Source organism: Scyliorhinus torazame, chromosome 3 (genome assembly GCF_047496885.1).
Source record: "Scyliorhinus torazame isolate Kashiwa2021f chromosome 3, sScyTor2.1, whole genome shotgun sequence".
Lineage (NCBI taxonomy): Eukaryota > Metazoa > Chordata > Chondrichthyes > Carcharhiniformes > Scyliorhinidae > Scyliorhinus > Scyliorhinus torazame.
Genome location: NC_092709.1, coordinates 152,032,803 through 152,058,204, shown reverse-complemented (window position 1 = coordinate 152,058,204; position 25,402 = coordinate 152,032,803). Strand labels below are relative to the sequence as shown.

Sequence of the window (25,402 nt, the reverse complement as noted above, 5' to 3'; positions counted from 1 at the left end):
CCCTAATGTGCAAGTAGCAATTATGAAATACCAGTTTGAATTCAAATTTAAAATGCATTTCTTTTGTCAAGAATATATCTCGTACTTATACAAAAATTGAAGGAAAAGTGATTTCATTTAATGTCGAATTTGATATTTGATCAAGGATAAAATATTAACCTGGTCCTCAAAATGGGATACATCTCACTCCATAAACTGATAAATATTTATTTGAATCCTAATTTTAGTAGCTCTTCCAAAGATATCACTTGAAAATACTCTTTTTGTCTCGTATGTAATTTGTAGAGTGTTACTCAACCAAAATAAGCCGTTGTGTAGCATAAAAGTTTTTCTGTAGTATTATTGTGCTTGATCATTAAAACGAGTAGTTTTTCCAGTTGAGTGCTTATCTTTTATCATACTGTAAAAGATGGGCAAGTATTTCTGTTCCACAGAACTGAGTTGATTGATTTGAAACTACTTTATTTCTTATCATTTAACTACTAAAATTAAACCTTATTTCTTTTACAGAACAAAGAAATGGTTGTTGCTTTCTTTGCTTCAAAAGATTCCAAGAATACTGTGCCCACAGATCTGCCATCAAATCCTGTTCAGAGACTTTCAGAGTCTATTCAATCAAATGATGAGAGCAGAAATGAATTGAAAATGGACCATGAGCCTTGTCGAAAGCAGCTAAGAAGCAATTCCTTCTCTCAAGAGTTAGTTATGAAAGCATTGGAAGTGACTGCACTTAATGATTTTGAAATAGAAGGAAATATTAATAGTAAGGAATTATCTAAGCAGGAAGATGAAGTCAAGCATATAAAAGAAAGTGATGAGGAGGTGGTGATGTCTAAAAGTGGCTTAAGGACAGACACTTTTCATATAGATGCTGATCAGAAGCTGAGAGATCCTTCAGAGGAGAAAGCCATGTCCAATTGCCTTTATGTTATTGCAAAGAGCGATAACAAAACTCTGGTTTCTTCAAATTCTTCCGATCCATCTTTAATAGAACAGAACCAAGATGTCAAATCTGGAGAGAACTCAAAAATAAAGGAAGAAAAATGTGATGAAAAAGGGAAAGAAAAAATATATGATGCTGAAAGCTCCTTGTCAAAATCCAGGGACAATATACAAGAAGATGCAAAAGGCCACGAGAAAAACAAAGAGAAGAGAAATGAAGCAGAAAGCACTCGACCAAAATTCAAGGAAAACTCGCAAGAAGATCAAAAGGCTAGTGAAAAGGGGAAAGAGAAACTGAATGATTCTGAAAACTTTCGGCCTAAATTCAAGGAAAATACACATGAAGATGCTAAAGGCCGTGAGAGAAGCAAGGAGATGAAAAATGAAGTTGAGCATAGTCGAACAAAACCTAAAGAAACTGAGCAAGATGATAAAGCCAAGGAAAAGAGGAATGAGTGCGATCGATCTCGGTCAAGATTCAAGGAAAGCTTGCAGGAAACTTTGAAAGGCCATGAGAAAGGCAAAGAGAGAAAGGGTGATTCTGGAAGCTCTTGGTCAAAATCCAAGGAGAAAATGCAGGAAGATGTAAAAAGTCATGAGAAAGTGAAAGAGATTCAAAATGAATCTGAAAGCTCAAGGTCCAAATCAAGGGAAAGCTTACAGGAAGATGTTAGAAGTAAAGAGAAAAGAAAATGTTTTGAAAATTCACGGTCGAGGTCGAAGGAGGAATTGCAGGAAGATAAACGCAATGAGAAGAGAATAGAAAAGAGGCACGATTCTGAAATAGCTCGATCAAAATCTAAGGAAATTGGAGAACGCTCCCGGTCACAATCCAAGGAACATGGTGACAGCTCGCGGTCAAAATTCAAGGACAGTGGTGAAAGCTCCCGGTCACAATGCAAGGATCTTGGTGATAGCTCGCGGTTGAAATTCAAGGACAGCGGTGAAACTTCACGTTCACAATGCAAAGACCATGGTGATAGCTCGCGGTCAAAATCCAAGGACAGTGGTGAAAGCTCCCGGTCACAATCTAAGGACAGCAGTGAAAGCTCACGGTCAAAATCCAAGGACAGTGGTGAAAGCTCACGGTCACAACCCACGGAAGGCACTGAAAGCTCACGGTCAAAATCCAAGGACAATGGTGAAAGCTCGCGGTCCCAATCCAAGGATGGTGTTGAACGCTCACGGTCAAAATACAAGGACAGCAGTGAAAGCTCACGGTCAAAATCCAAGGACGGAGGTGAAAGCTTGCGGTCAAAATCCAAGGAGAGCGGTGAAAGCTCACGGTCAAAATCCAAGGACGGGGGTGAAAGCTCAAGGTCAAAATCCAAGGATAATGGTGAAATATTGCGGTCAAAATCCAAGGATAGCGGTGAAAGCTCCCGGTCAAAATCCAAGGACGGTGGTGAAAGCTCACGGCCTAAATCTAAGGATGGCGGTGAAAGCTCCCGGTCACAATCCAAAGATGACGGTGAAAACTCGCAGTCAAAATCCAAGGGCGGCGAAAGTTCACGGTCTAAGTCCAAGGACAGTGGTGAAAGCTCACGATCAAAATCCAAGGACAGTGGTGAAAGCTCACGGTCAAAATCCAAGGACAGTGGTGAAAGCTCACGATCTAAGTCCAAGGACAGTGGTGAAAGCTCACGGTCAAAATCCAAGGACGGTGGTGAAAGCTCCAGGTCACAATCTAAGGACAGACCTGAAAGCTCACAGTCTAAATCCAAGGACAGTGGTGAAAACCTGTGCTCAAAATCCAAGGGTGCCGGTGAAAGCTCACGGTCACAATCCAAGGATGGTGGTGAAAGATCTCGGTCACAATCCAAGGATGTCAGCGAAAGCTCACGGTCTAAATCAAAGGACATTGGTGAAAGCTTGCAGTCAAAATCCAGGGACAGTGTTGAAAGCCATCGGTCAAAATCCAAGGACAGTGACGAAAGCTTACGGTCAAAATCCAAGGACAGTAGTGAAAGCTCGCGGTCAAAATCCAAGGTCAGTGACGAAAGCTCACGGTCAAAATCCAGGGACAGTAGTGAAAGCTCACGGTCAAAATCCAAGGACAGTGACGAAAGCTCACGGTCAAAATCCAAGGACAGTAGTGAAAGCTCACGGTCAAAATCCAAGGACAGTAGTGAAAGCTCACGGTCAAAATCCAAGGTCAGTGACGAAAGCTCACGGTCAAAATCCAAGGACAGTAGTGAAAGCTCACGGTCAAAATCCAAGGTCAGTGACGAAAGCTCACGGTCAAAATCCAGGGACAGTAGTGAAAGCTCACGGTCAAAATCCAAGGACAGTGACGAAAGCTCACGGTCAAAATCCAAGGACAGTGACGAAAGCACGCGGTCAAAATCCAAGGTGAGTAGTGAAAGATCACGATCAAAATCCAAGGACAGTGACGAAAGTACACAGTCAAAATCCAAGGATGGTGGTGAAAACCTGCGGTCAAAATCCAAGGACAGTCGTGAAAGCTCACGGTCTAAGCCCAAGGAAGCTAATGAATGTAATCAGAAAGGAATGGAAAAGGGGCATGATTCTGGAAATGCTGGGTTGAAATACAAGGAATTCTCAGAAAACATGCAATCTCAATCCAGTGAAAAATATCAGGGCGAGCTTCACTGTCAGAGCATTCAAATGAGGCATGAGTCTGAAAACACCTGCTCGAAATCCAGTGACAAAGTGTTTCAAATTGTCCAAAACAATGAAAGGGAAATGGAAGAGACATGTGATTCTGAAAACACTGCGTCAGAACTTAAGGATCATTCGGAAAGCTCACAATCTATATTCAAGGAGAACATGCAGGATGGTGTTCAAGACAATGCGAAAGGAAACGAAAAGAGTCACGATTCTAAAAACATTCATTTTGAAAATTCAGGATTGAGGTCCAAGGGAGACTTACAGGAAGATAAAGTTGATAAGAAAATAGAGAAAATGCATGATTTTGAAAATACTCTGACAATATCCCAGGAAGACTTTGAGCCTTCAAGATTAAAATCTACAGAACAGTCTGAAAGCTCTCGATCAAAATACAAAGAAAATTTGCCGGGCGATATTCAAATGACAGAGAATGACAGGAAATGTAATTCAGAAAACATCCAGTGTTTAAAATCCAGGGAATACTCTGAAAGATCTCAATCAAAATCGAACGAAAAAGACCAGGAAAACATTCAAAACTCTGAAATTGAAGAGGAAAAGATAAAGTATTTTGAAAGTATTCGGTCTAAGTCCAAAGAATATTTAGGAAATTTGCAAGAAGAGTCCAAAGAGAAAGGACAAAGCAGTGAGAAAGGTGCAGAAAAGAAAGATAATTTTGAAGATATTCAATCAAGGTCAACGGAAACAGTGCAAAATAATCAAGACAATGAAAAACCTAGCGATGAAGAAATTGACTCTCAAAATTCTCTGTCCAAAACAATATCAGTAGATTATCGAGATGTTCAGACCAGTGAGAGGAGTAATTTGGAAAATGCAGCGTCAAACTGTGGAAGTGCGGAAACTGCTAGAGACAATGGAACAGAAAAGGGAAATGTACCTGAGAATGGTCAGCCAGAATCTGAAGCTCACCTGCAAGAAAATATTAAAACTAATGAAACCGAGAATGAGAAGAAAAACGATTCTGAAAATTCTGAATCAAAATTAAAGGAATGGCCCATGGAAGATATTGACAAAACAAATGATAGTGAGAAAGAATCTGAAAGCTTTCACTCCAAGTCAAAGGAAGAAATACAAGTTGATCAGACTAATGCTGAAAAGGGAATTGATATGGCAAGTTCCCAGATAAAATCAGAAGAAAGCACACTGGATTCAAAAGAAATTGCACAGGATTGCACAGGAAACTTAAATATGGAAACAGAAAAGATTCTGAAAAGTGAAGACAAATTAGAGGGGAGAAATGAAACCTTTGAAAGTGAAGGGAGTGAGGGCAGGCATGTGAGCAACATACCTAAGGGTGAAAAAGAGCATGGAGCTGCACAGAGCAAAACTGGTGATTGCACAGTAGCTGTGTTGGACAAAGAGCAAACTGAGGAATCAGCTCATGACCAAGCAGCAAGGCCAAATGAGTTAAATATTCCACTAAATGTGGAACAACGTAGATCGTTACTTTCTACTTATGAGGCCATTTCTCCTGACACCCCAACATTGGATGATCCAGGTCTTCAACGTCCAATTTCAAGTATAGCTCAGTTTGTTCATTATGATCCTTCTTCACCAGCTACTCCAACACTTGATGAAAACTTTAGCTATGAGGCACACTCTGTTGGCCAAGATACAGTTGAACCTTCTGGAGAAGGTTCTGGAAAGGACGAAGCTCAAGTTTCAGAAAACATTAAAGAGGATTTATGTAATGAACAACAAGCTGAAGAACCGGATGCAAAATGTGACCCCTCAAAAGTGGCGATGCAAGGTAAGAAAATGATCACAGAGTTTATTAAAAATTTGAGAATATCATTCGGATATTACCACCCAGCGTTGGGATTTGCTGTGGAGTATAGCTTCAGAGTTTTTGGGTGTTGTTACCTTTTCAGAGCCACTTGATTTTCTCTCCCATCCTGTGTTATTGAGGACAAGCTTTCAAACAGTTCTTTTGGCTTTATCAGTACAGTGTCTTGTTCAAATAGAAAATTGTGTTATTTCCCTATTCCCTGTCATATCGAACCTACAGGTTGCCATTAAAAAGAACTAAAAACACGATGGTTGGGGAAACATGATGTCCACCGTATATATTTCAAAGTAGTGAATAGCTGAGTGAGTCAGAAGCTATATGTATGCTATATGCTGCTTCGACTTCACCATTAGTTTATCATTTTTTTATTTGTTCAAAAGATGTTAGGTATCACTGGCAAGCATTTGCTCCTCATCCCTAAATGCCCTTTAAAAGATGGTGGTGAGCCACCTTCTTGAATCACTGGTCCATCTGGTGTAGGCACACCCACAATGCTGTTAGGGAGAGAATTGCAGGATTTTGATCCCGCAACATCGATGGAGTGGCAATGTTGTGACAAGTCAAAATGGTGTGTGGCTTGGAGAGGAATTGCATGTGGTGGTGTTCTCATGTGCCTGCTGCACTTGTCCTTCTAAGTGGTAGAGGTCATGGGTTTGGAAGGTGCTGTCGAAGGATGCTTGGTGAGTTGTTGTGCAACGTATATATAGTACACACTGCTGTGTGTCGGTGGTGGAGAGAGTGCATGTTTAAGTTGGATGGGGTGCCCATTAAGTGGGTTGCTTTGTCTTCATTATGCCCCTGAAGCTGTTGACCGCACTGAAATGTATACATGTACTTATACCATTTTGACCAAACATCTTTCATGTTGATTAAATGTATATGAAAGGAACTGGATAAGAGTGCACAAGGGTGGGACATTTTCTTTGCAGTGTTCGTACAGGTAGCTTGCTTTGTATGGATTTATGCCAATGATAGAACTAATAACACAATCTTACAAAGAGTTTTCCTTACTAAATTTCTTTACCCATTCATGTAGAGTTGCCAGTTCAGCAAGATGTTGTATCAGAAATAATCACAAGTGCCAGTTGTGAGTGGAAAGATGAAGCTGCGGTAAGTAGCTTTATAGCAAGGATACATGTTGGTGGAAAATAAAATGCCAAATAGTTCAAATATCAAGGGTAACTCAAATGTGCTCTCTCTTCCATGTTCTTCTCTATCTGCCTTTGACACCGTACCTGGCATGTATTCTGCTTGCCTAACAGCATTGCAGATAGTCAGTAAAAGGCCGTTTGTGAAAGCAATCTTTCACTGCCCTTTTAAGACTTTCCATGGTTTTGAAAATCTGTATTAATCACCTCTTTGTCCCTGTGGGAGGATGAATCATTTTTCAAGACTTTATAACTACAGTTTACTTTTGATTCCGAGCTGCTTCATTTTTGATCGTTTAATTCAAACTGATTCAAGCAGGGCTGGGTAGCTAACATCTTTGAAATATCCATCCTCACTCTGCAGGAAAAGATGAATGAATTCACCAAAGATTTTGACACTTGGGACAGTAAAAAAATATTTCCACAGGAAGCCTCAGCAACTGACTGATATCTCAAGACAAAAAGTCACATAGATAGTGAACAACTGGAGTTTACATGAAGTGCCTGCATCTAAAAGCAGACCTCTGAAAATGGCTTTCACCACTGTAACTTCAAGTCACCAGCTCTCTCTTGCTGTCATGGATTCTGCATGAGTACAGGCAGCCAATTCTGAAACTTCTGAGTGCAAGTTCCCTTGCAAATGTTGATAGACATGAAGTGTGAGATCATTCTCAGTGTTGTTGAGGAATTGTTGACCCAACAACTGTTGATATGTGGGGGAAGTGGTGTTTGCTGCTCATGAGATTGAAGAAGAGGCTCAAGCCAAAGTGAATTGGATGAGCAGGCAATGGTTCCTCCATCCTCCAACCTCCATCACAGGAATGGTTCCAATTTTTATTATTGTTCATGGCATGGGTAATTCTGAAAATTCTGCATTTATTGCTCATTTCTAATTTGAATCCTTTGAGTGACTACTGAATCATGGTCCTGTCAGGTTCTGAGAAGTATATTAAAGAACCAGTTGAGTTTTAGGACAGTATAGCAACCTTTATGACCTTGATTAACCATCAACCTTTCTGTTACTTTCCGGAATTCATCAAATTGTGTGCTTGCTGAAGAAGTGGCGGGAAGCATCTCTGAGAAAATTGCAACGTCGAACTTTTGCATTGTGCAGCTTGTATAGTGTAATCGATGTTTGGATTTTGAAAAGATTTAGATTTTTTTTTTTTAAACTGACTTTGAATTAACAGGTTTGTGCAATATGGCCTTTAATTCATGGATTAACCTGTGAAATAGTCTTTTCCATTGCTATTTAACTTCCGATTATGGAGGCCCCAAAGCTGCGCACAGTGCTCCCAACAGGGGGCTGACTAACGTGTAAATTCAAGATATAATCGAGAATCATGTTCTCTAAAATAGAATCCCTACAGTGCGGCCATTCGGCCCATCGGCTCTGCAACAAGCCTCTGAAAGAGCACCCAACCATTCCCACTCTCCTGCCTTATCCCTGTAACCCCACCTAATGAAGAGGCAATTATAGTATGGCCAGTCCACCTGATCTGCACATCTTTGGACTTTATTTTGCTATTTTCTAGGGAATACTTTCTTTTACTTGCATGTTCCGAAGCATTTTTTCTCTACGATTGCCATGTTCATTTGATTTGATATTGATAAATTTAAAGGCTGTCCTTCATGGCCAAATGATTTCTATCAGTAGAAAACAAGCTCTCAGTGGTGAATGCACAACCCAAATTCGCCTTGTGAAAAGATGCACAGCACAGAAAGAGGCCATTCAGCCCATTGTGTATATGCCAGATCTCTGCCAGAGTAATCTAGCTGGTCACACTCCTCTGATCTTTCCCCATAGCTCTTCAATCTTTTTTCTTAAACAGCTTATCTAATTCCCTTTGAAAGCCACAATTTAATCTGCCTTCATCAGCCTCTCTGGTAGTGTGTTTCGAATCATAATCACTTGCCATATACAGGTTTTTCTTCATGTACGATTGTACCTATTGCCATTTATATTAAATTTATGTTCGCTGGTTCTCAACCCCTCTACCCTTCTGCCATGAAGAACAATTTCACTATCTGTTCTATATGACCTTTCATGATTTTGAACACCTCCACCAAATCTTTTCTCGACCCTCTCTTCCCTGTCCAGAATAATCCCAACTTGGGCAGCACGGTGGCTCAGTGGTTAGCATTGCTGCCTGCGGCGCCGAGGACCCAGGTTTGAATCCCGGCTCTGAGTCAATATCCGTCTGGAGTTTGCTCATTCTCCCCGTGTCTGCGTGGGTTTCACCCCCACAACCGAAAGATATGCCGGATAGGTGGATTGGCCGCGCTAAATTTCCCCTTAATTGGAAAAAATAATTGGGTACTCTAAATTTATTTTTTTTAAAAGAATAATCCCAGCTTCTCCAATCTATCTACATAACTGAAGTCACTCTTTCTGCAACTTTCCTATGGAGTGCTTCTTAGGATTGGACTAAATATTGCATTTGAGACTGAACCAGTGGTTTAGAAAGTTCATCACAACTTCCTTATATCGCTGTTTATAAAGCCCAATATTCCATTTTTTTTGTTGATTTTTCCAGTTAAGGGGCAATTTAGCATGGCCAATTCACCTATCCTGCACATCTTTGGATTGTGGGGGTGAGACCCACGTAGACATGGGGGAGAAATGTGCAAACTCTACACGGATAGTGACCCGGGGCTGGGATCGAACCCGGGTCCTCGGTGCTGTGAGGCAGCAGTGCTAACCACTGCACCACCGTACCGCCCTCCGTTTGACTTTTCACCATTCCCTGCCACCATCAACGATTTGTGTGCATATACCCCCAGGTCTCTGTTCCTTTGGAAATGTACCCTTTATTTTATATTGTCTCATTTTTCCTACGAAAATGTATGGCGTCATGCTTCTGCATTACATCTCATCTCCCAAGTATCTGCCCATTCGACCAGCCTGTCTTATTTATTTTGAAATATATCACTATCCTCCTCACAGTTCAAACAGAGTCAAGTCTTTTTCATTGCAAATTTTAAAATTGTGCCATGTCCATCCAAGTATAGAACATGAAATAAATCAAAATCAGTGGTCCTATTACCGACCCTTGTGCTGGTGCCAGTGTCCCACGAAAACGGAGAAATAATGCCCGACAAATCTATTAGAATTCTGAGGTGGTATCGAGAAAGATAGATAAAGGGGAATCAGTATATGTAACATACTTTTTTTATACACACACCAGCAAGCATTGGAGTCGATCAGTTTTTCTTCTGACTCTGGTTGATCTTTTCAAAGTTTGACCTTGCTGCTCAGAACTTGTAGATTCAATGTTCTTCCTGACATTCTCATGCTCAGGAACTGCTGAACAATCTGACACTGCAGCTTGCGTTGATTCTGATGTAGATTTGTCATCCATCAAGTTGTTGTGAGAGTCTTCTTTGGTTTTCAAGAGTGCGTGACGATTTCCTCTTAAAACCAGCCCGTCCTCTGTCTGTACACTGTAGGAACGAGGTGCTACTTCTTCAAGTGCAATGGCTTTTCTCAGGCAATTGCCTGAATCTTCTACTCTCACAATATCATCACCACTCGGAGGTGGTGAAGTTCTGGACACTCTGTCATAGAACTGCTTTTGTTTCGCTTTAATGTTTTGCATTTCCTGCCGTACCACTGCATTCTCCTCCTTTGCCAAGTTTGGAGGTGTGGGACGCAACCTTCTATTCATGAGTAACTCCGGCGAATTACCATGTGACAATGGTGACGCTCTGTAACTTAATAGTGCGAGATATGGATCAGATTGGCTGTCCATTGCTTTCTTCAACAATTGCTTAACAATATGTACACCTTTTTCGGCTTTTCCATTGGCTTGAGGGTACAACGGACGAGATGTGAAATGATTGAAATCATACGTGACTGCAACGTGTTGCCACTCTTTACAGCTAAAACAAGAACCGTTGTCACGGCGAGTTGCAGAATTTCGTGTCTAGTAGAAATTGACTTGGTATGCAGTATTACCCTGCTTACTGTTATGCTTGACACTAGAGCCATTTCGGGATAGTTTGAAAATAAGTCTATGATCTTTAGTACATCAGGTATGAGAATCGTGTTCAAACGAAGTACCATTCCATTAATGATACTGAGTTCAGATCTTATATTGTAGAACTCCATACATTGACCTCTGGGCCAGTGTGAGTTGATGTTCCTCATCATCTCTTAAAGAGTTTGATCATTCCTGGTCTCTTCGTGGATCCCACGTAGTTTTGCATCTGATACTGGTAGTAGTGTGGAAATAAGATTTACATGCAGATCTACATTATCAGCAAATTCACTATTAATACTTTGTATCACCGCATATATGTATCTGCTAAGAACAAATATTTACCTGGCATGTAGATGAGATTGAAGTCATAGCGTTGTAACTTCATCATCATCTGAATGTGTGGAGACAATTGGTTGAGATTTTTTTGATGTTAACCAAAGGACAATGATCTGTCTCAACTGTGAAAGTTGGAAGCCCATGGATGTACTCTTGGAATTTCACCTAGCCTGCAACTAAACCCAGGCATTCTTTTTCGATTTGAGCGTACCTCTGCTCTGTTGTCGTCATGGACCGTGATGCATACGTGACTGGTTTCCAATCGTCGTGCTCGGTTGCAGAAGAAGTACTGCCAGACCCCCTTTAGACGCGTCTGTTGACACTTTAATCTGCTTAGACAGGTCAAAAAGTGTGAGAACTTGCGTGGTTAGTGAAGTCTTGAGCTTCTTCCACTCTTGCTCATGTTGCTCAGTCCAAGTGAAATCCATTGTCTTGTGCAGGAGATCACAAATCTGTTGTTTTTGCTGTCAGGTTTGGAATAAATTGCCCTATAAAATTGATCATACCCATCACTCTTAAGATGGCTTTCTTGTACGGTTTTGGCATGTTGAAAATTGCTTGGATTTTGTCTTTGTCAGGTTCAATGCCATGCGATGAGAGCTTGTCACCTAGGAATGTGACCTCAGTTACTCCAAATTAGGACTTTTACTTCTTGAGCTTCAGCCCATTTCTCCTGACTCTCGTTAGAACTTTAAGCAACCTCGTATTGTGCTCGTCTATGGCTGAGTCCCAAACTATGATATTATCCACATACCTTCGATGCCTTGGATTATGTGCTTCACGGCACGGTGAAAAATTTCTGATGCCGAAATTATGCCAGCGGCATTCTCCGAAGGCAGTACCCTCCAAATGGCCTATTAAAAGTGCAATATTTTGTACATTGTTCCTCTAGTTTTAGTTGCCAGAAACCCTGAGATGCATCAAGTTTTGTAAAGAATTACGCACCAGCCACCTCAGATGTGATTTCCTCATGCTTTGGTATTTGGTAATGTTTTCTTTTGATATTTTTGTTAAGATCTTTGGGATCCATGCATATGTGAATGTCGCCATTCTTTTTCTTTACACAAACCATGGAGTTTACCCAGTCGGTAGGTTCTTCTATCTTTCTGATTACTTTTAATTTGTGTCTAGCTCCTTTTTGAGTTGTATCTTGTAGATGAATGGTAGTGTACCAAAACCTGTGAACACATCGCTGAATTTGCTGATAATGTTCTCAAAATCATTGGAGTGTTGATCCAATCCGTTGTGGATGCTATATACCAACTGTACTAGACCTAATTCTTCACAGGACAGATCACCTAATAATGAATCCAAGCCCTCGGATACAATATAGAATAGGATGGAATAAACTGTGTTCTTCACCACCAAACTCTGATCACAAACACCATAATATTTAATGCTTGAACCATTATAATCTCTCAGTGATATTTTGTGATTTCTTCTAATTAGCTGAATTTTTAGATCAGTCATGCTGATTAAATTGGCTTTGGCACCAGTGTCTAACTTCAATTGGACCACTGTACCATTCACTTCAAGTGGTAGCAGTCATTTGTACTCATCAACCACATTTATTTTAAATGGAGTATCAGTTTGCATTTTTTAAGTGCTGGAGAATTTTTTGATATCTCTTATAAATTATTCTTCTGTGTTATTACCCCAACAAACAATGATGTTTCATCACTGGAGATCGTGTCTTCCACTGCACTGACTGGTCTGGGGTTGAGCTTAGAGTTCTGAGCAAAATTATTTTTTCTTTGCATCTGGAACAAAACTTGCCAAACGCTGGACACTGCCTTAATTTGTCCCTTTGACCACATCTTTTACACAGAAATACTTCGTCCTGATCTTTAACCTGTTTGTTGGTGTGCAAGGAGCTGCAGGAACTTTCACGCCTTTTTTGGAAGCTTCCCGCCTTTTTGGAAAAAGGACAGCGACCGGAGTGTTCATCTCCAAGAAGACATCGCCATTACTGAGAAACATTTCAGAACGCTGTGCTGCTAACTTGTGAGCCTGACAAATCTTAACTGTTTGTTCCAAAGACAGCTCCGATTCCCTCAGCAACCGTTCCCTCTGCTTATTTTCATTCACTCCAAACACAATCTGATCCCAAATCACAGGAGATTCCACTGCAGAAAAATTGCAGGTTTTGGCTTTTAACTTTAAATCGGTGATTAAATGATCTATGGTGTCTCGTCTTCTGGAAAGGTGACCTAAACACACACCGTTCATAAATTTCACTCCTGGGGCTGCAATTAGCAACCAATCTTCAACTTACTTTGTTAAAATTGTTACTATCTTCTTCATTTGCAAATGTAAACTTATTAAACACAGCAATTGCTTCGGGCCCTGCCACTGCTGGGAGCATTGCTACCGTAGGCAAATCTGATTGATCTTCTAAATTTACTGCAGTAAGAAACAGATTAAATTGTTGTTTAAACACTTGCCAGTTGCTGTCCACATTACAATGAAAGCTGAGATTCTTTGGTGGCTTCAACAACTCCATACTGTTAGTTCTGCAGTCTGCAAAATCTTCAAATCTCTGTGGCAGGCTTTCTCAGTGTTTAATACCATCCAGCCCTAATACCATGTAATGTTATTGTCGGATGGCTTGATTTATTACAAGAACACTTGTAGCTAAAGCTATAAACATTAACTGTGGATAAACTATATACCAGACAACAGTAAAATCGTGCACAAGCAACCTCTTCAGCTTCCTCCAACCAGTCTGAGGTCAGCTGACTCTAACATTCACTTACATATTAGTGAGACTCCCAGTGGTCAATCGGTGAATTACAACACAACCATGCTATCACTACAACCACCAGCCATAGCAACCCCTTTTGAACCTGCACCTCTCCACAGGGTGTGATCAAATTCCGGAGCAAACTGTCCAGATACTACTATCCCTCCATTGTGTGTTTGAGTTCCTCCAATTCTCATTACATCTCGATGGCTCTTAAGTCGGAGCGATTTGAGGCAAAGACATCTTCTGCAAATGTGTTCACTCTGGGCAGTCTAACTGTCCACAAACTCCCACATACCACAGTCTAGACGTTTAGCTTGCTTTGCCAAATCTCGGTCTAGGTTATTCATTGGTTTTCTTTTTCTGTGCACTAACTTGCATTAAGCGCTAAAATACTGGACAACACTTCTAAATATGTTCTGCTTTGAGCTTGCAGGAACCACTACAAACGTTGGAAGCAAAAAGCAGCATCTCCCTTACCATCCGTACTGAATTTCCCTTTCCACCAAATTCCCAACTTTTGTGTTGGGTGCTGACCACTCTTTCCTTATCTTGCCTGAAGCTTTTACCTCAATGCCTCACATTTATTTTCTGGTTATTTTCATTCCAAAAGACTATTTACGTTAAAGTGTGTACATTATTGTGTCATTGAATTAGTTTACCTAATGCATTTCTGAAGTAAACTGATAATCAGCTAAGAAAGACGGTCTTAATCCCAGATAGTTAGGAAATAAATAATTTCTCTACCGCCTGCTATTACCACTTGCAAATGCCAGCAGACCCCTCCTGTTTAACCCCTCACTCACAGAGGTGGCTTGCTGTTCTTTGCTTAGAAAGGAACTTTTACCTACCTTCCTCTACATAAACACACTGAATGTCTTCCCCACAAAGAAATTCAGATCTTGATCACTGCCAAACAATGTGAATTGCTTTTTGTTGGGAGTGTCAGCATTAAATGTTTTCCATTATTAATGAAAATATTTGTTTTTATTAGGGGCGGTCACCTTTTTATTTTTAAATTACTTAATGGCATTTGTTATAGTTGTGAGGACCAACCAGGCACAGGTAATCCAACAAGTAAGGGAGCCTGTTTTGCTGGGCCTCATTCATTTTGATGCACAGGTATTTGCTTTGTGCGGTTCTGTCACTGTCATCGAAGAGATCTGGATAAACCTTAAAGTGGTTTTCTGTTCAAATGTTTTAAGTATTGGTCTCATTGTGTTGCACATTTAGAAAACTTAACAAATTCAGTCTTAGATCAGCATTGTAGTAGGTTAAGTATTCTGCTATTTAAAGTAAGAAACAATGCAATTTGTTTCAGTAAGATGCATTAAATACAAGATCTCAAAGTGTTTTTCATTTTGTCATGGTGTGATTGCACATGAATATTTTGGATTTCTTCCAGCCATGGTTATTGCCAAGTACTCATGTCTATCTTTTTCCAATTTTCATCCTTCTGAAGCTCTAGTCTAATCCATACCAATATATGATTTGATTTTCACCCATAGCTATCCCTTGTGTCACCAAAGTAGCCATTCCTCTTGGCAGCCTAGACAGTGAATGTTGGCAGGCTATTCAACAGCTGATTCTGCTCTCTGTTCAACCAACATCCATACACTGTTAGCATACATCACTCCGTAAACTCATTAAAATTGTTCCTGCAAATGAATCCTTCGTATTACATGCAAATTGTATGTAAATATACCACCAGTGCTTTGCACAATTACTTTGAAATTGCATCACAGTTAAATAGGCAAAATAATGCATTGTAATGATTGCATTTTCTAATGAACACACTGCGCTCATCTTGTGCAGATGAACTTTTTGTGAGGGCTCCAGAAGTATGTTTTATGCAATTCATTTTTCTGCTCAGATGTATAACTACAATGTATTAATGCAAGTTTTCTTTCCAACATAGGAGAAGCAATCTGTCGATAGTTCCGAAGAGCAAACTTCCTCTCGAAGAGAAAGAAAACCCAAACGTCCATATACTCCAGCAGAAAATCCCTCTAAGCGAAGGCATCTTCATTCAGGTATATACAAAGTAATCTCAGCTTTACATTTTTTCGCCCCCTTTTTAGGGCCTGTTCTTAATTCAAAATGTAATGTAACAATCTAAACCTGCAGGTGGGTTGATTGTCGTAAAAACCTATCTGGTTCACTAATGTCCTTTAGGGAAGGAAATCCTTACTGGTCTGTCCAACATATGACTCCAGATCCGCAGCAATGTGGTTGACTCTCGAGTCCTCTGAAATGGAGGATAATTAATGATGAGCAGTAAATGCTGGCGCAGCCAGTGATGCCAGCATTCTGTCGATGATTTTTTTTAAAATTACCAGCACTAAGAGATTTTCTGTGTGTTTTAATGCCATTAGAGGAGATAATTGCAGTAGAGGATAAAGATATGCCCAAACCTATTGCAAAAGCTGAACCAGTTCAAGTAGAGGATGAAGAAAGACCAACGCAATCTCAAGACACAATTACTACAAACCTTGAAGAAAAAACAAGGTAATTATGCTGTATAGCTATCATAATTTAAAGGTGTACACTTCAAAAAGGGAAAAATCCAATTCATGTATCCCTTCTACTGACATAATCCATCTTTTAATGTTTTTATTGATTTTCATATTTTATGGAATCATAATTCAGTCATTGCTGACCAAAGTCAAATTTTGCACATTTACAAAGTTCCTTTGGGACGGGGCAGGGTCTTGACTCCACTCCTTCCCTTCCTTCCCCCCTGAACAGTGTGAGACGAGTGTACATACATACATGTTTTGGCCTAGCACTTTCTGGCTGTCTACCTGTTTCTTCCCCCACTCCCTGCCCTGTGGCTGCGGGTCTTATCTGGCTGTTCCGCTCTGTTTGGGCGCTTTGTGTTGACCCTGGCGTGTGTCGCCCAGCGTGCTGTTTTTGACTCTGCTCCCTCCCTCTTGTTTGCGGGCCCCTCCTCCACAATCCTGCCGCCTGTGTTCTGACCTGCAGATATTTTCTGAACCCTGCCAACCACCTTCTCTCTTTCTCTCCCCCCCCCCCGCCCCCCCCTCCCCAGCTGCTGGCTACAAAAGGTCTTCGAACAGTTTGGTGAATGGCCTCCACATCTTGTTCACAGGTGAAGTTTTTATTTTCTCCAGTTGGAGGAATTCCGACAGGTCGGACAGCCAGTCTGCAGCTTTGGGTGGCGCTGCCGATCACCAGCCGAGCAGGATTGTTCGGTGGGTGATTAGGGAGGCAAATGCTAGGGTGCGTCCCCCCTCCCAGTGAAACGTTCTGGCTGATCTGAGATCCCGAAGATCACTACTTTTGGGCATGGATCCGCCCTTGTCCCCACAAACTTGGGACTTTGCCCCAAAGAAGGTTGTCCAGCACCTGACAAGTATGGGGTTGACCCAAACATGTGGGTGTGGTTGGCTGGGTCTCCCTGGCACTGTTCACATTTGCCCTCCACCTCCGGTGACATAGTGGTATTGTCACTGGACTAGTAAACCAGATATCCAGAGAATGCTCTGGGGATCCAGGTTCAAATTCCACTACTGCAGATGGTGAAATTTGAATTTAATAAAACTCTTGACTTAAAATTCTAATAATGACCATGAAACTATTGTTGATTGTCGTTAAAAACCCCATTTGGTTCACTAATGTCCGTTAGGGAAGGAAATCTACCGTCCTTACCTGGTATGGCTACATGTGACTCCAGACCCACTGAAATGTGGTTGACTCTTAACTGTGCCCTCAAGGTCTGTTGGGGGTGAGCAATAAATGCTGGCACAGCCTGCGATGCCCAGTCCCATGAATGAATAAATGTCAAGGTGGAGTTTGTCATGTTCAGTGCTTCGATCCAGAGTAATTATTCCCCCCCCCCCCCACCACCACCACCACAGAGCCACTTCTATCCCTAGTTCTTCCTCCTGGTTTTCTCTTGTCTCATCCAGTGGGGAGTGTGCCTCTTCCAACAGTTGCCTTTACAGGTCCCCGCAGTTCCCTTTCCCTACCTCACCGGCGTCCAACAGTTCCTCTACCGGTGAGTGTCTTGGCTTATGTGGGTAACTCATTCCTTTGGTCAGCTGAAACCTCTCCATAAACTCTTCCAGCATCACTAATCCATCATTTGTGTTTAAGTTGCTAACTGTTACTGCTCCCCCCCACCCCTCCTGTCTCCAGCTTTTAAAGGTGGCGCCCATTGTTGCTGACGAGGACCTGCGATTGTTGCAGGTGGGGGCGATGGCAGCCATTTTGGTCAGGCCGAAGTGTTGCTTCATTTGATTCCAGGTCCGGAGGTGGCTACCACCACTGGGCTTTTTGAATGCTTGGTTGGCGGAGATGGCAGTGCTGTCGTGACTAGAGCTCGGAGGGACGTTCCTGTGCAGAAGCTCTCCTCCGTCTCCACCTACACCACTCCCTGCTCCTTCACCCATCCCCTCACTCTTTCTGCTGTGGCCGCCCAGTGGCATAATTGTAGGTTTGGGAGGGCCAGGCCTCCCATTTTGTTTCCTTGTAGGACTCTTTTTTTTGGATCCTTGGGGATGTAGATCGGTAGAGATCTGAACTGGAAGAGGAACCTGGGTAGTAGGTTCATCTTGATCGTCTGCCAGCGAGAATGGTAGTGTGTCCCACCTCTGCAGGTCCTTCTTTACCTCCTCCACCAGACTTGTCAAGTTCCATTTGTGTATCAGTGTCCAGTTGTTGGCTATTTGGATCCCCAGGTGGTGGAATTAGTTTTGTGTTTGTTTGAACAGCATTCCCTCCAGCTTTGACCCTCTCCCTTGCAAGTTCACCGAGAAGATATCACTCTTGCTCAGGTTGAGTTTGTAGCCCGAGGAAGGCTCCAAACTCTTGCAAGATCTTTGTGATTCCTTCCATGCTTGCTTGGGGATCCAAGATGTAGAGGAGCAGGTCTTCCGCATAGTGAGACCCTATACTCTCTGTTCCATCTCTGGATACCGTTCCAACTTTTTGCCGCTCTGAGGGTGATCACCAGTGGCTCGATTGCTAGAACGAACAGAAATGGTGACAACGGGCATCCCTGCCATGTGTCTCTGTGCAGCTGGAATTATTTTGAGCTGGTGGTGGTTTTTTAAAAATGTATTTTATTAAAAACATGTATCAAAGCAGGTTACAGCCAGTAAACACCCCTGGGAAACATACTTCCCAACAATCAGTGAGCTGGTGGTGTTAGTCCGCACGCTCACAATGGGAGTGATGTACAGAAGTTTCACCCAGGCGGTGAACTCTGAACCAAGGCCAAACCGCTCCAGTGCCTCTATGAAGTACTTCCACTCAATGCGAAGGCATTTTCTGCGTCCAGGGAGATGATCACCTTTGACTTGTTCTTCCCGGGTCGGGTCATTATCACGTTCAGCAAGCGGCTGTTGCTCTATGTTAGCTGCCTCCCTTGATGAAGCCCGTCTGGTCCTCTACGACCACCTCTGGTACGCAGTTCTCCAGTTACCTGGCCTTAGGCTTGTGCTAGATTTGGTAGCAGAGTGCCCCTTACTAGCGAACAACCCCGGCAAGTGTGGGGCCAGTGCTGTCGCAAATGTTTTGTAGAAGTTCACCGGGAATCCATCAGGTTCCGACGCCTTCACTGCCTGCATGGAGTTAATTCTCTCCATGACTTCCCCCAGTTCTAAAGGTGCTTGCAACCCCCTTTTCCTATCTTCCCCCACGACTGGCATGTCCAGTCTTATCGAGGAACTGTTTCATCCTCGAGCCCACTTCGGAGGGCTCTGAGGTGTACAGCCCCCTATGCGGTGGCATAGTGGTATTGTCGCTAGACTAATAATCCAGACATCCAGAATAATGATCTGGGGACTGGGGTTCGAATCCCACCACGGCACGTGATGGAATTTTAACTCAATAAAATATCTGTAATTAAAAGTCTGCTGGTGACCATGACACCATTGTCGATTGTTGGAAAAATCCATCTAGTTCACTAATGTCCTTTAGGGAAGGAAATCTGTCATCCTTACCTGATCAGGCCTACATGTGACTCCAGACCCACAGCAATGTGGTTGACTCTTAACTGCCCCCTCAAGGGCAATTGGGGTTGGGCAATAAATGCTGGCACAGCCTGTGACACCCATGTGCCATAAAGGGATAATTTTTTAAAAACGCCTCAAATGCTTCGTTGTTTGTCCTCTTTTTTTTTTTTTTCTTTCTTTTAATATAAATTTAGAGTACCCAATTATTTTTGCTTCAAATTAAGGAGCAATTTAGTGTGGGCAGTCCACCTAATGTGCACATGTTTGGGTTGTGGGGATGAAACGCACGCAGACACAGAGAGCATGTGCAAACTCCACACAGAGACCCAGGGCCGGGATCAAACCCAGGCCCTCAGCGCAGTAGGCAGCAGTGGTAACCACTGTACCACCGTGCCGCCCCTTGAATGCTTTGTTGACCGTATCCGGTTCGGCTCCCAGCCTGCCATTATTGTCCCTGCTCTGTGCTTTTACCTTTATGGCTGCCTGCTTTCTCAGCTGCTCTGTCTCCGTGTTCATAAAAGGTCCCCTGTGTCTGGCGGAGTTGGTGCACTGCTTTCCGAGTGTGGAGCAGGTCAAAGTCCAGACATGATCCTTTTCTATTGTATTAAAATATATTTAGGGATAAACTTAAAAGCAGCACTTAATTTGTTAAATTACAACTATATTTACTTCAAAATATAGCTTCTGAAAGACATGGAAAGACTGGTATATGATCCTACTTCATAGTCTTCTGTTGGTTCTTCTTTACAAAGAAACAGAGTAGGAGTAGGCTATTCGGCCCTTCAAGCCTTTCCACCGTTCAATATGATCCTCTGTCACAATGACAAATTCCCATTTTCTTCCCATACCCATTCTAAAAACCCAAAACTTTAATGAAATGAGAGACACTTAATAGGCTAGCGAAGTTTCATTTGGCTTTTACAACAGAAAGAACAAACTTGTATCTATACATTGCTGGGACACCCAAAGCTCATCTAATGCTGTGTGTGATAGCTATACATTGTATCTGAAAGAATTGACCATATGTGATGTATTTCTGGTCATTCTGAGAGAGAAATGTTGATCAGGGCACCCAGCAAACACTAGTTTGTCTCCTAATTGCATCTTTAACGTGTCGCTTGCATCTTTAACGTGTCGCTGAAAACGCAGACAACATCTTGGTTTAATACATTAATTAAAATATGTGCCTGCAACATTGCAGCACAGCAACCGCACAGAACTGTTTTCAAATTCTGCAGTGAATTTTGTGCCCAGAGCTTTCTTTCAGATAGTAGTACTATCAACTCCTTGTGCAGCTTTAATATTTCCAGAGTTGAGGTTTTTCTGATTTTTCTTGCACCAGTATATCGGTTAATCCATTTTGGATGTAGTTACCATAAGATATATAGGAGCAGAATTAGGCCATTCAACCCATTGAGTCTGCTCTGCCATTCGATCATGGCTGATATGTTTCTCATCCCCATTTTCCTGCCTTGTCTCCATAACCCCTGATCTCCTTATTAATCAAGAATCTATCTCTCTGTCTTAAAGACACTCAGTGACTTGGCCTCCACAGCCGTCTGCGGCAATGAGTTCCACAGCTTCTGAGGAAATTCCTCCTCATCTCAGTTTTAAAGGATCGTCCCTTCAGTCTGAGGCTGTGCCCTCGGGTTCTAGTTTCTCCTACTAGTGGAAACATCTTCTCCACGTCCACTCTATCTAGGCCTCTCAGTATTCTATTAGTTTCAATAACATCCCTCCTCATCCTTCCAAACTCCATCGAGTACAGACCCAGAGTCCTCAACCACTCCTCAGATGACAAGCTCTTCATTCCGGCGATCATTCTATGAACCTCCTCTGGACCCCCTCCCAAGGCCAGCATAACCTTCCTTGGATACGGGGCCCAAAACTGCCCACAATATTCCAAATGGAGTCTGAGCAGAGCTTTATACAGCCTCAGCAATACTGCTCTTATATTCTAGCCCCCTCAAAATGAATGCTAACATTGCATTTGCCTTCCTAACAGCCAACTGAACCTGCACGTTAACCTTAAGAGGATCCTGAACTAGGACCCCTAAGTCCCTTTGTGCTTCAGATTTCTTTTCCCGTTTAGCAAATAATCTATGCCTCTATTCTTCCCACCAAAGTGCATAACCTCACACTTTTCCACATCTGCCACTTCTTGCCCACTCTCCTTGCCTGTCCTAGCCGTTCTGCAGCCTCCCCGTTTCCTCAATGCTACCTGTCCCTCTACATATCTTTGTATCATCTGTAAACTTAACAGTGCCTTCAATTCCCTCTTCCAGATTGTTAATGCATATTGTGAATAGTTGTGGTCCCAACACTGACGCAGAACACCACATCACAGCTGCCAATCTGAAAAAGACCCCTTTATTCCCCCACTCTGCTTTCTGCCAGTCAGCCAATCCTCTATCTATGCCGGTACCTTGCCTCTAACGTCATGGGCTCTTATCTTATTTAGCAGCTTCCTGTACAGCATCTTGTCAAAGGATTTATGGAACTCCAAATAGATCACGTCCATTGGCTCTCTTTATGTAACTTCCTTGTTACCTCCACAAAGAATCCTAACAGATGTGTCAGGCATGATCTCCCCTTGACAAAGTCGTGCTGACTCAGCCCTATTTTACCATGCACTTCTAAGTACTTCACAATCTCATCCTTAATGATGGACTCTTACATAAGTTGAGTATCTTTTTGGAAATAACTGTGGTCACATAATAATGAAGTCATTAGTTGTCCATGTTACTGCTGGAATTTTGGCAGTAACATCAAGTAAAAATGTTATAACCAAAACCTTCTATCATACCTGACCTTCAGAATCTTGACAACAAAGAGACAGACTACTCGCAACTTCAGTACATACAGTTCTGATATTTTATCCATTTTGTAGAAGCCAGACATCTGGTTTGAGCATTCAGAATAAACCAACCACTCGTGCAGCCAAAAGAATAAGCAGCCCTGAGCATTTACCAGTAATTGAACGAGAACGACGTTCATCAGTTTCAGCAAAAGAGAAACTAACTTCTGATACAAAGGCTGGGAAACCTCCAGCAACCATGTCGATTACAAGGTAAAGCCACAAAAAAATGTTCATTTTATAACCATCTGTTTATCCCTCTTGTTGAAAATTAGTGCATATTTAATTAACTTTCTGTTGAGACAGTTCAATTGGTCCCAGCAATCTATTCCCAACAAAGTTGCAACATGTTTCATTTTGCCATTTTCAGATTTTGAGGGGGAAATTTGGTTTAAGTTTATTATCACAAGAATTTGTTACTATTAAATACGCTACCTTGATGTTGTCGCTAGTTTTAACTAATGAATGCCATAACAAGTTTAGGTGTAAAACTAATTGTTTTATTTGAGTGATATTTGTCAAATAAATTTGGAATTAACAAGCAAGTTAAAGTTACAGTTTATGGCAATAAATCCTGTAAGGTGTCAAATTCAATATGTAGCTTACTGAATATATTTTGGGCGAAAGGGAGCTAATGCTGATGCAAAAAAGTACGCAGAAGTGTTACTGAGATGCTGGACTTCCATCAGAACAAGTAAGGAGACAGAATAATGAGGTGCCTCTACATTTATACAGAGTGGAAGGCCCTTTTGTTTGAGTATTGATACCCATCTTAAGAATGTACTGGCCTTGGAGAAAGATTTGGTGATAGGCTGGATAAACTTGGGTTATTTACACAGGAGCCGAGGCTATTACGGGATGATCTGATGAAAAGGAAATTGATAGCACCTCCAGGATACAACTCTTCCTCGTATTTGTGCAGGGAGTATAAAGATGGCATGGAAGTGCAGCAAACGATTAGGAAGGCAAATGCATGTTTACCTTTATTACAAGGGAATTGGAGTATAAGACCAAGGAAGTCTTGCTGGAATTGTGCAAGATTTTGGTGAGACCACGCCTGGAGTATGCGCAGTTTGGTGTCTGACCCAAGGATGGATGTACTTCCATTGGAAGCAGTTCACTGGATTGGTTCCTGGAATGAGAGCGCTATGATGAGAGGATGTGTAAATTGGGCCTGTATTCTCTGGAGTTTAGAAGAGTGAGAGCTGACCATTGGAACATACAAGATTCTGAAGGGGCTTGACAGGGTAGACGCAGGTTGTTTCCCTTTGCTGGGGAATCGAGAACACCGGCAGAGTCTCGGGATAAGGGGTTGATCATTTAGGACTGTGATGAGAAGTTTCTTCATTCAAAGGATTGAGACGTCTTTGGAATTCTCTACCACAATGTTAGTGTTTGCTCTTTTTTTTCAAACTTTATTGGTTTTTACAAAAAGGTAGATTGTAAAATGAAGACAGAAAAAGTTGGAGAAAGGGGGTTAAAAAAGAGGAATAGACAGAATTATTCAACTCTTAGATCTGGCAAAATAAATTGAAGGTTGCCAGGCTGAAACACATTTCTTCAATTGATCCGCATGAGGTATATTTAATCGTTTTAAGTTTAACACCATCATCTCCTTGACACATTGAGTGCGAGATTGGAGCCGCAGACTTCCAACTAAATAAGATAAATTCATGTGCAAGCAATGAGGTGAAGGCCAAGGCATCTGACTGGTGGTGATCTACAGCTATCTCACCAGGGATACCAATAATTGGTTAATATCAATAGGTTTGCCAAACGTTTGAAAAGGTTGAGAATACAGAGGACTAAAAAGTAGCCAGCCTTGGTCAGTCCTGACCAATAGATAAAGTGTCGCTTTGTGTTTTAACAAAGGTCTGAAGTTATACTTAAAAAGATTGTTACAATCACATGTTACAGATATTCCCAGGTAACTAAAATTATCGGAAGCCAAATTAAAAGGGAATAAGGCAAAAGATAGGTCTAATGTAGAATTAATTAGAAAAAGCAACCGATTTTCAAGATTTAGTTTGTATCCTGAAAATTTACCAAACTGGAGCAGAGTGTCAAGAACATTGGGTATTGTCACAACCGGTCAGATATGTGCAACAGAAGAGTAGCAGCATAAAGAAAGATTTTATGACATAAACCTTCCCTGTTAATTCCAATGACATCTTTATTAAATCAAAGGGACACAGCAAGTAGTTCATTAGCAATATCAAAAAGAATTTGGGATAAAGGACATCCCTGTCTGATGCCTCTGTGGGCAGGAAAATAAGCAGAGTATGAAAGATTAGTATGGATTGAAGCTGCAGGTGGTGAATATAAAATCTTAATCCATAACATAAAAACTGGACCCAAACCAAATGTTTCTAAAACTTTGAATAAATAGTCCCATTGTACACCGTTGAATGCCTTTTCAGAATCTAAGGAAATTACAACTCCTGGAAGAGGAGGTGTTGTCATGGAATAAATAAGAAATAACCACCTTAAGCTGCAGAATGACTGTTGACCCTTAAAGCCAAATAAATCAGGCGAGACAATAGTTGGAAAAATGGACACCAAACAGAGGGCAAAAGCTTTGGCTAGTAGCTTGTAATCCATGTTTAACAGAGAAATAGGGTGATAGGAGTTATACTCAAGGAGATCCTTACCCTTTTTCTGCATTAGTGGGATGTTTGCCTGATTTAAGGAGGATTACCACGAGAAAGGGATTCTGTGTAACCAGTGGCAGCTCCTCACAGACCACGTGGTTTGGTTGGAGTGGCAGTTGGATGCACTTGGGAGCATGCAGGAGGCGGAAAGCATCATAGATAGGAGTTATAGAGACGTGGTTACACCCAAGGTGCAGGCAGACAGATGGGTGACCGCTAGAAAGGGCAGTCAGCGCAGGAATCCTCTGTGGCTGTCCCCCTGTCTAACAGGTATACCGTTTTGGATACTGTTGAGGGGGATAACCTATCGGGAAAACAACAGC

General features: G+C 41.8%; 1 protein-coding gene across 6 annotated transcripts in view; it reads left to right on the top strand.

Moving 5' to 3' along the window:
* Positions 1–25,402, top strand: part of bod1l1 (biorientation of chromosomes in cell division 1-like 1) — an 85,861-nt gene that overhangs the window by 51,081 nt on the left and 9,378 nt on the right. For 3 of the 6 annotated variants that reach the window (XM_072496391.1, XM_072496394.1, XM_072496393.1), the window contains 5 exons: positions 511–5,341; positions 6,417–6,490; positions 15,509–15,623; positions 15,966–16,098; positions 22,462–22,641. In XM_072496391.1, coding sequence (XP_072352492.1) covers positions 511–5,341; positions 6,417–6,490; positions 15,509–15,623; positions 15,966–16,098; positions 22,462–22,641 — 5,333 coding nt within the window. Of the gene's footprint in view, positions 1–510; positions 5,342–6,416; positions 6,491–12,675; positions 12,852–15,508; positions 15,624–15,965; positions 16,099–22,461; positions 22,642–25,402 lie in introns of those variants that run through there. The other 3 variants (XR_011940190.1, XR_011940191.1, XM_072496392.1) reach the window with 3 other exon arrangements.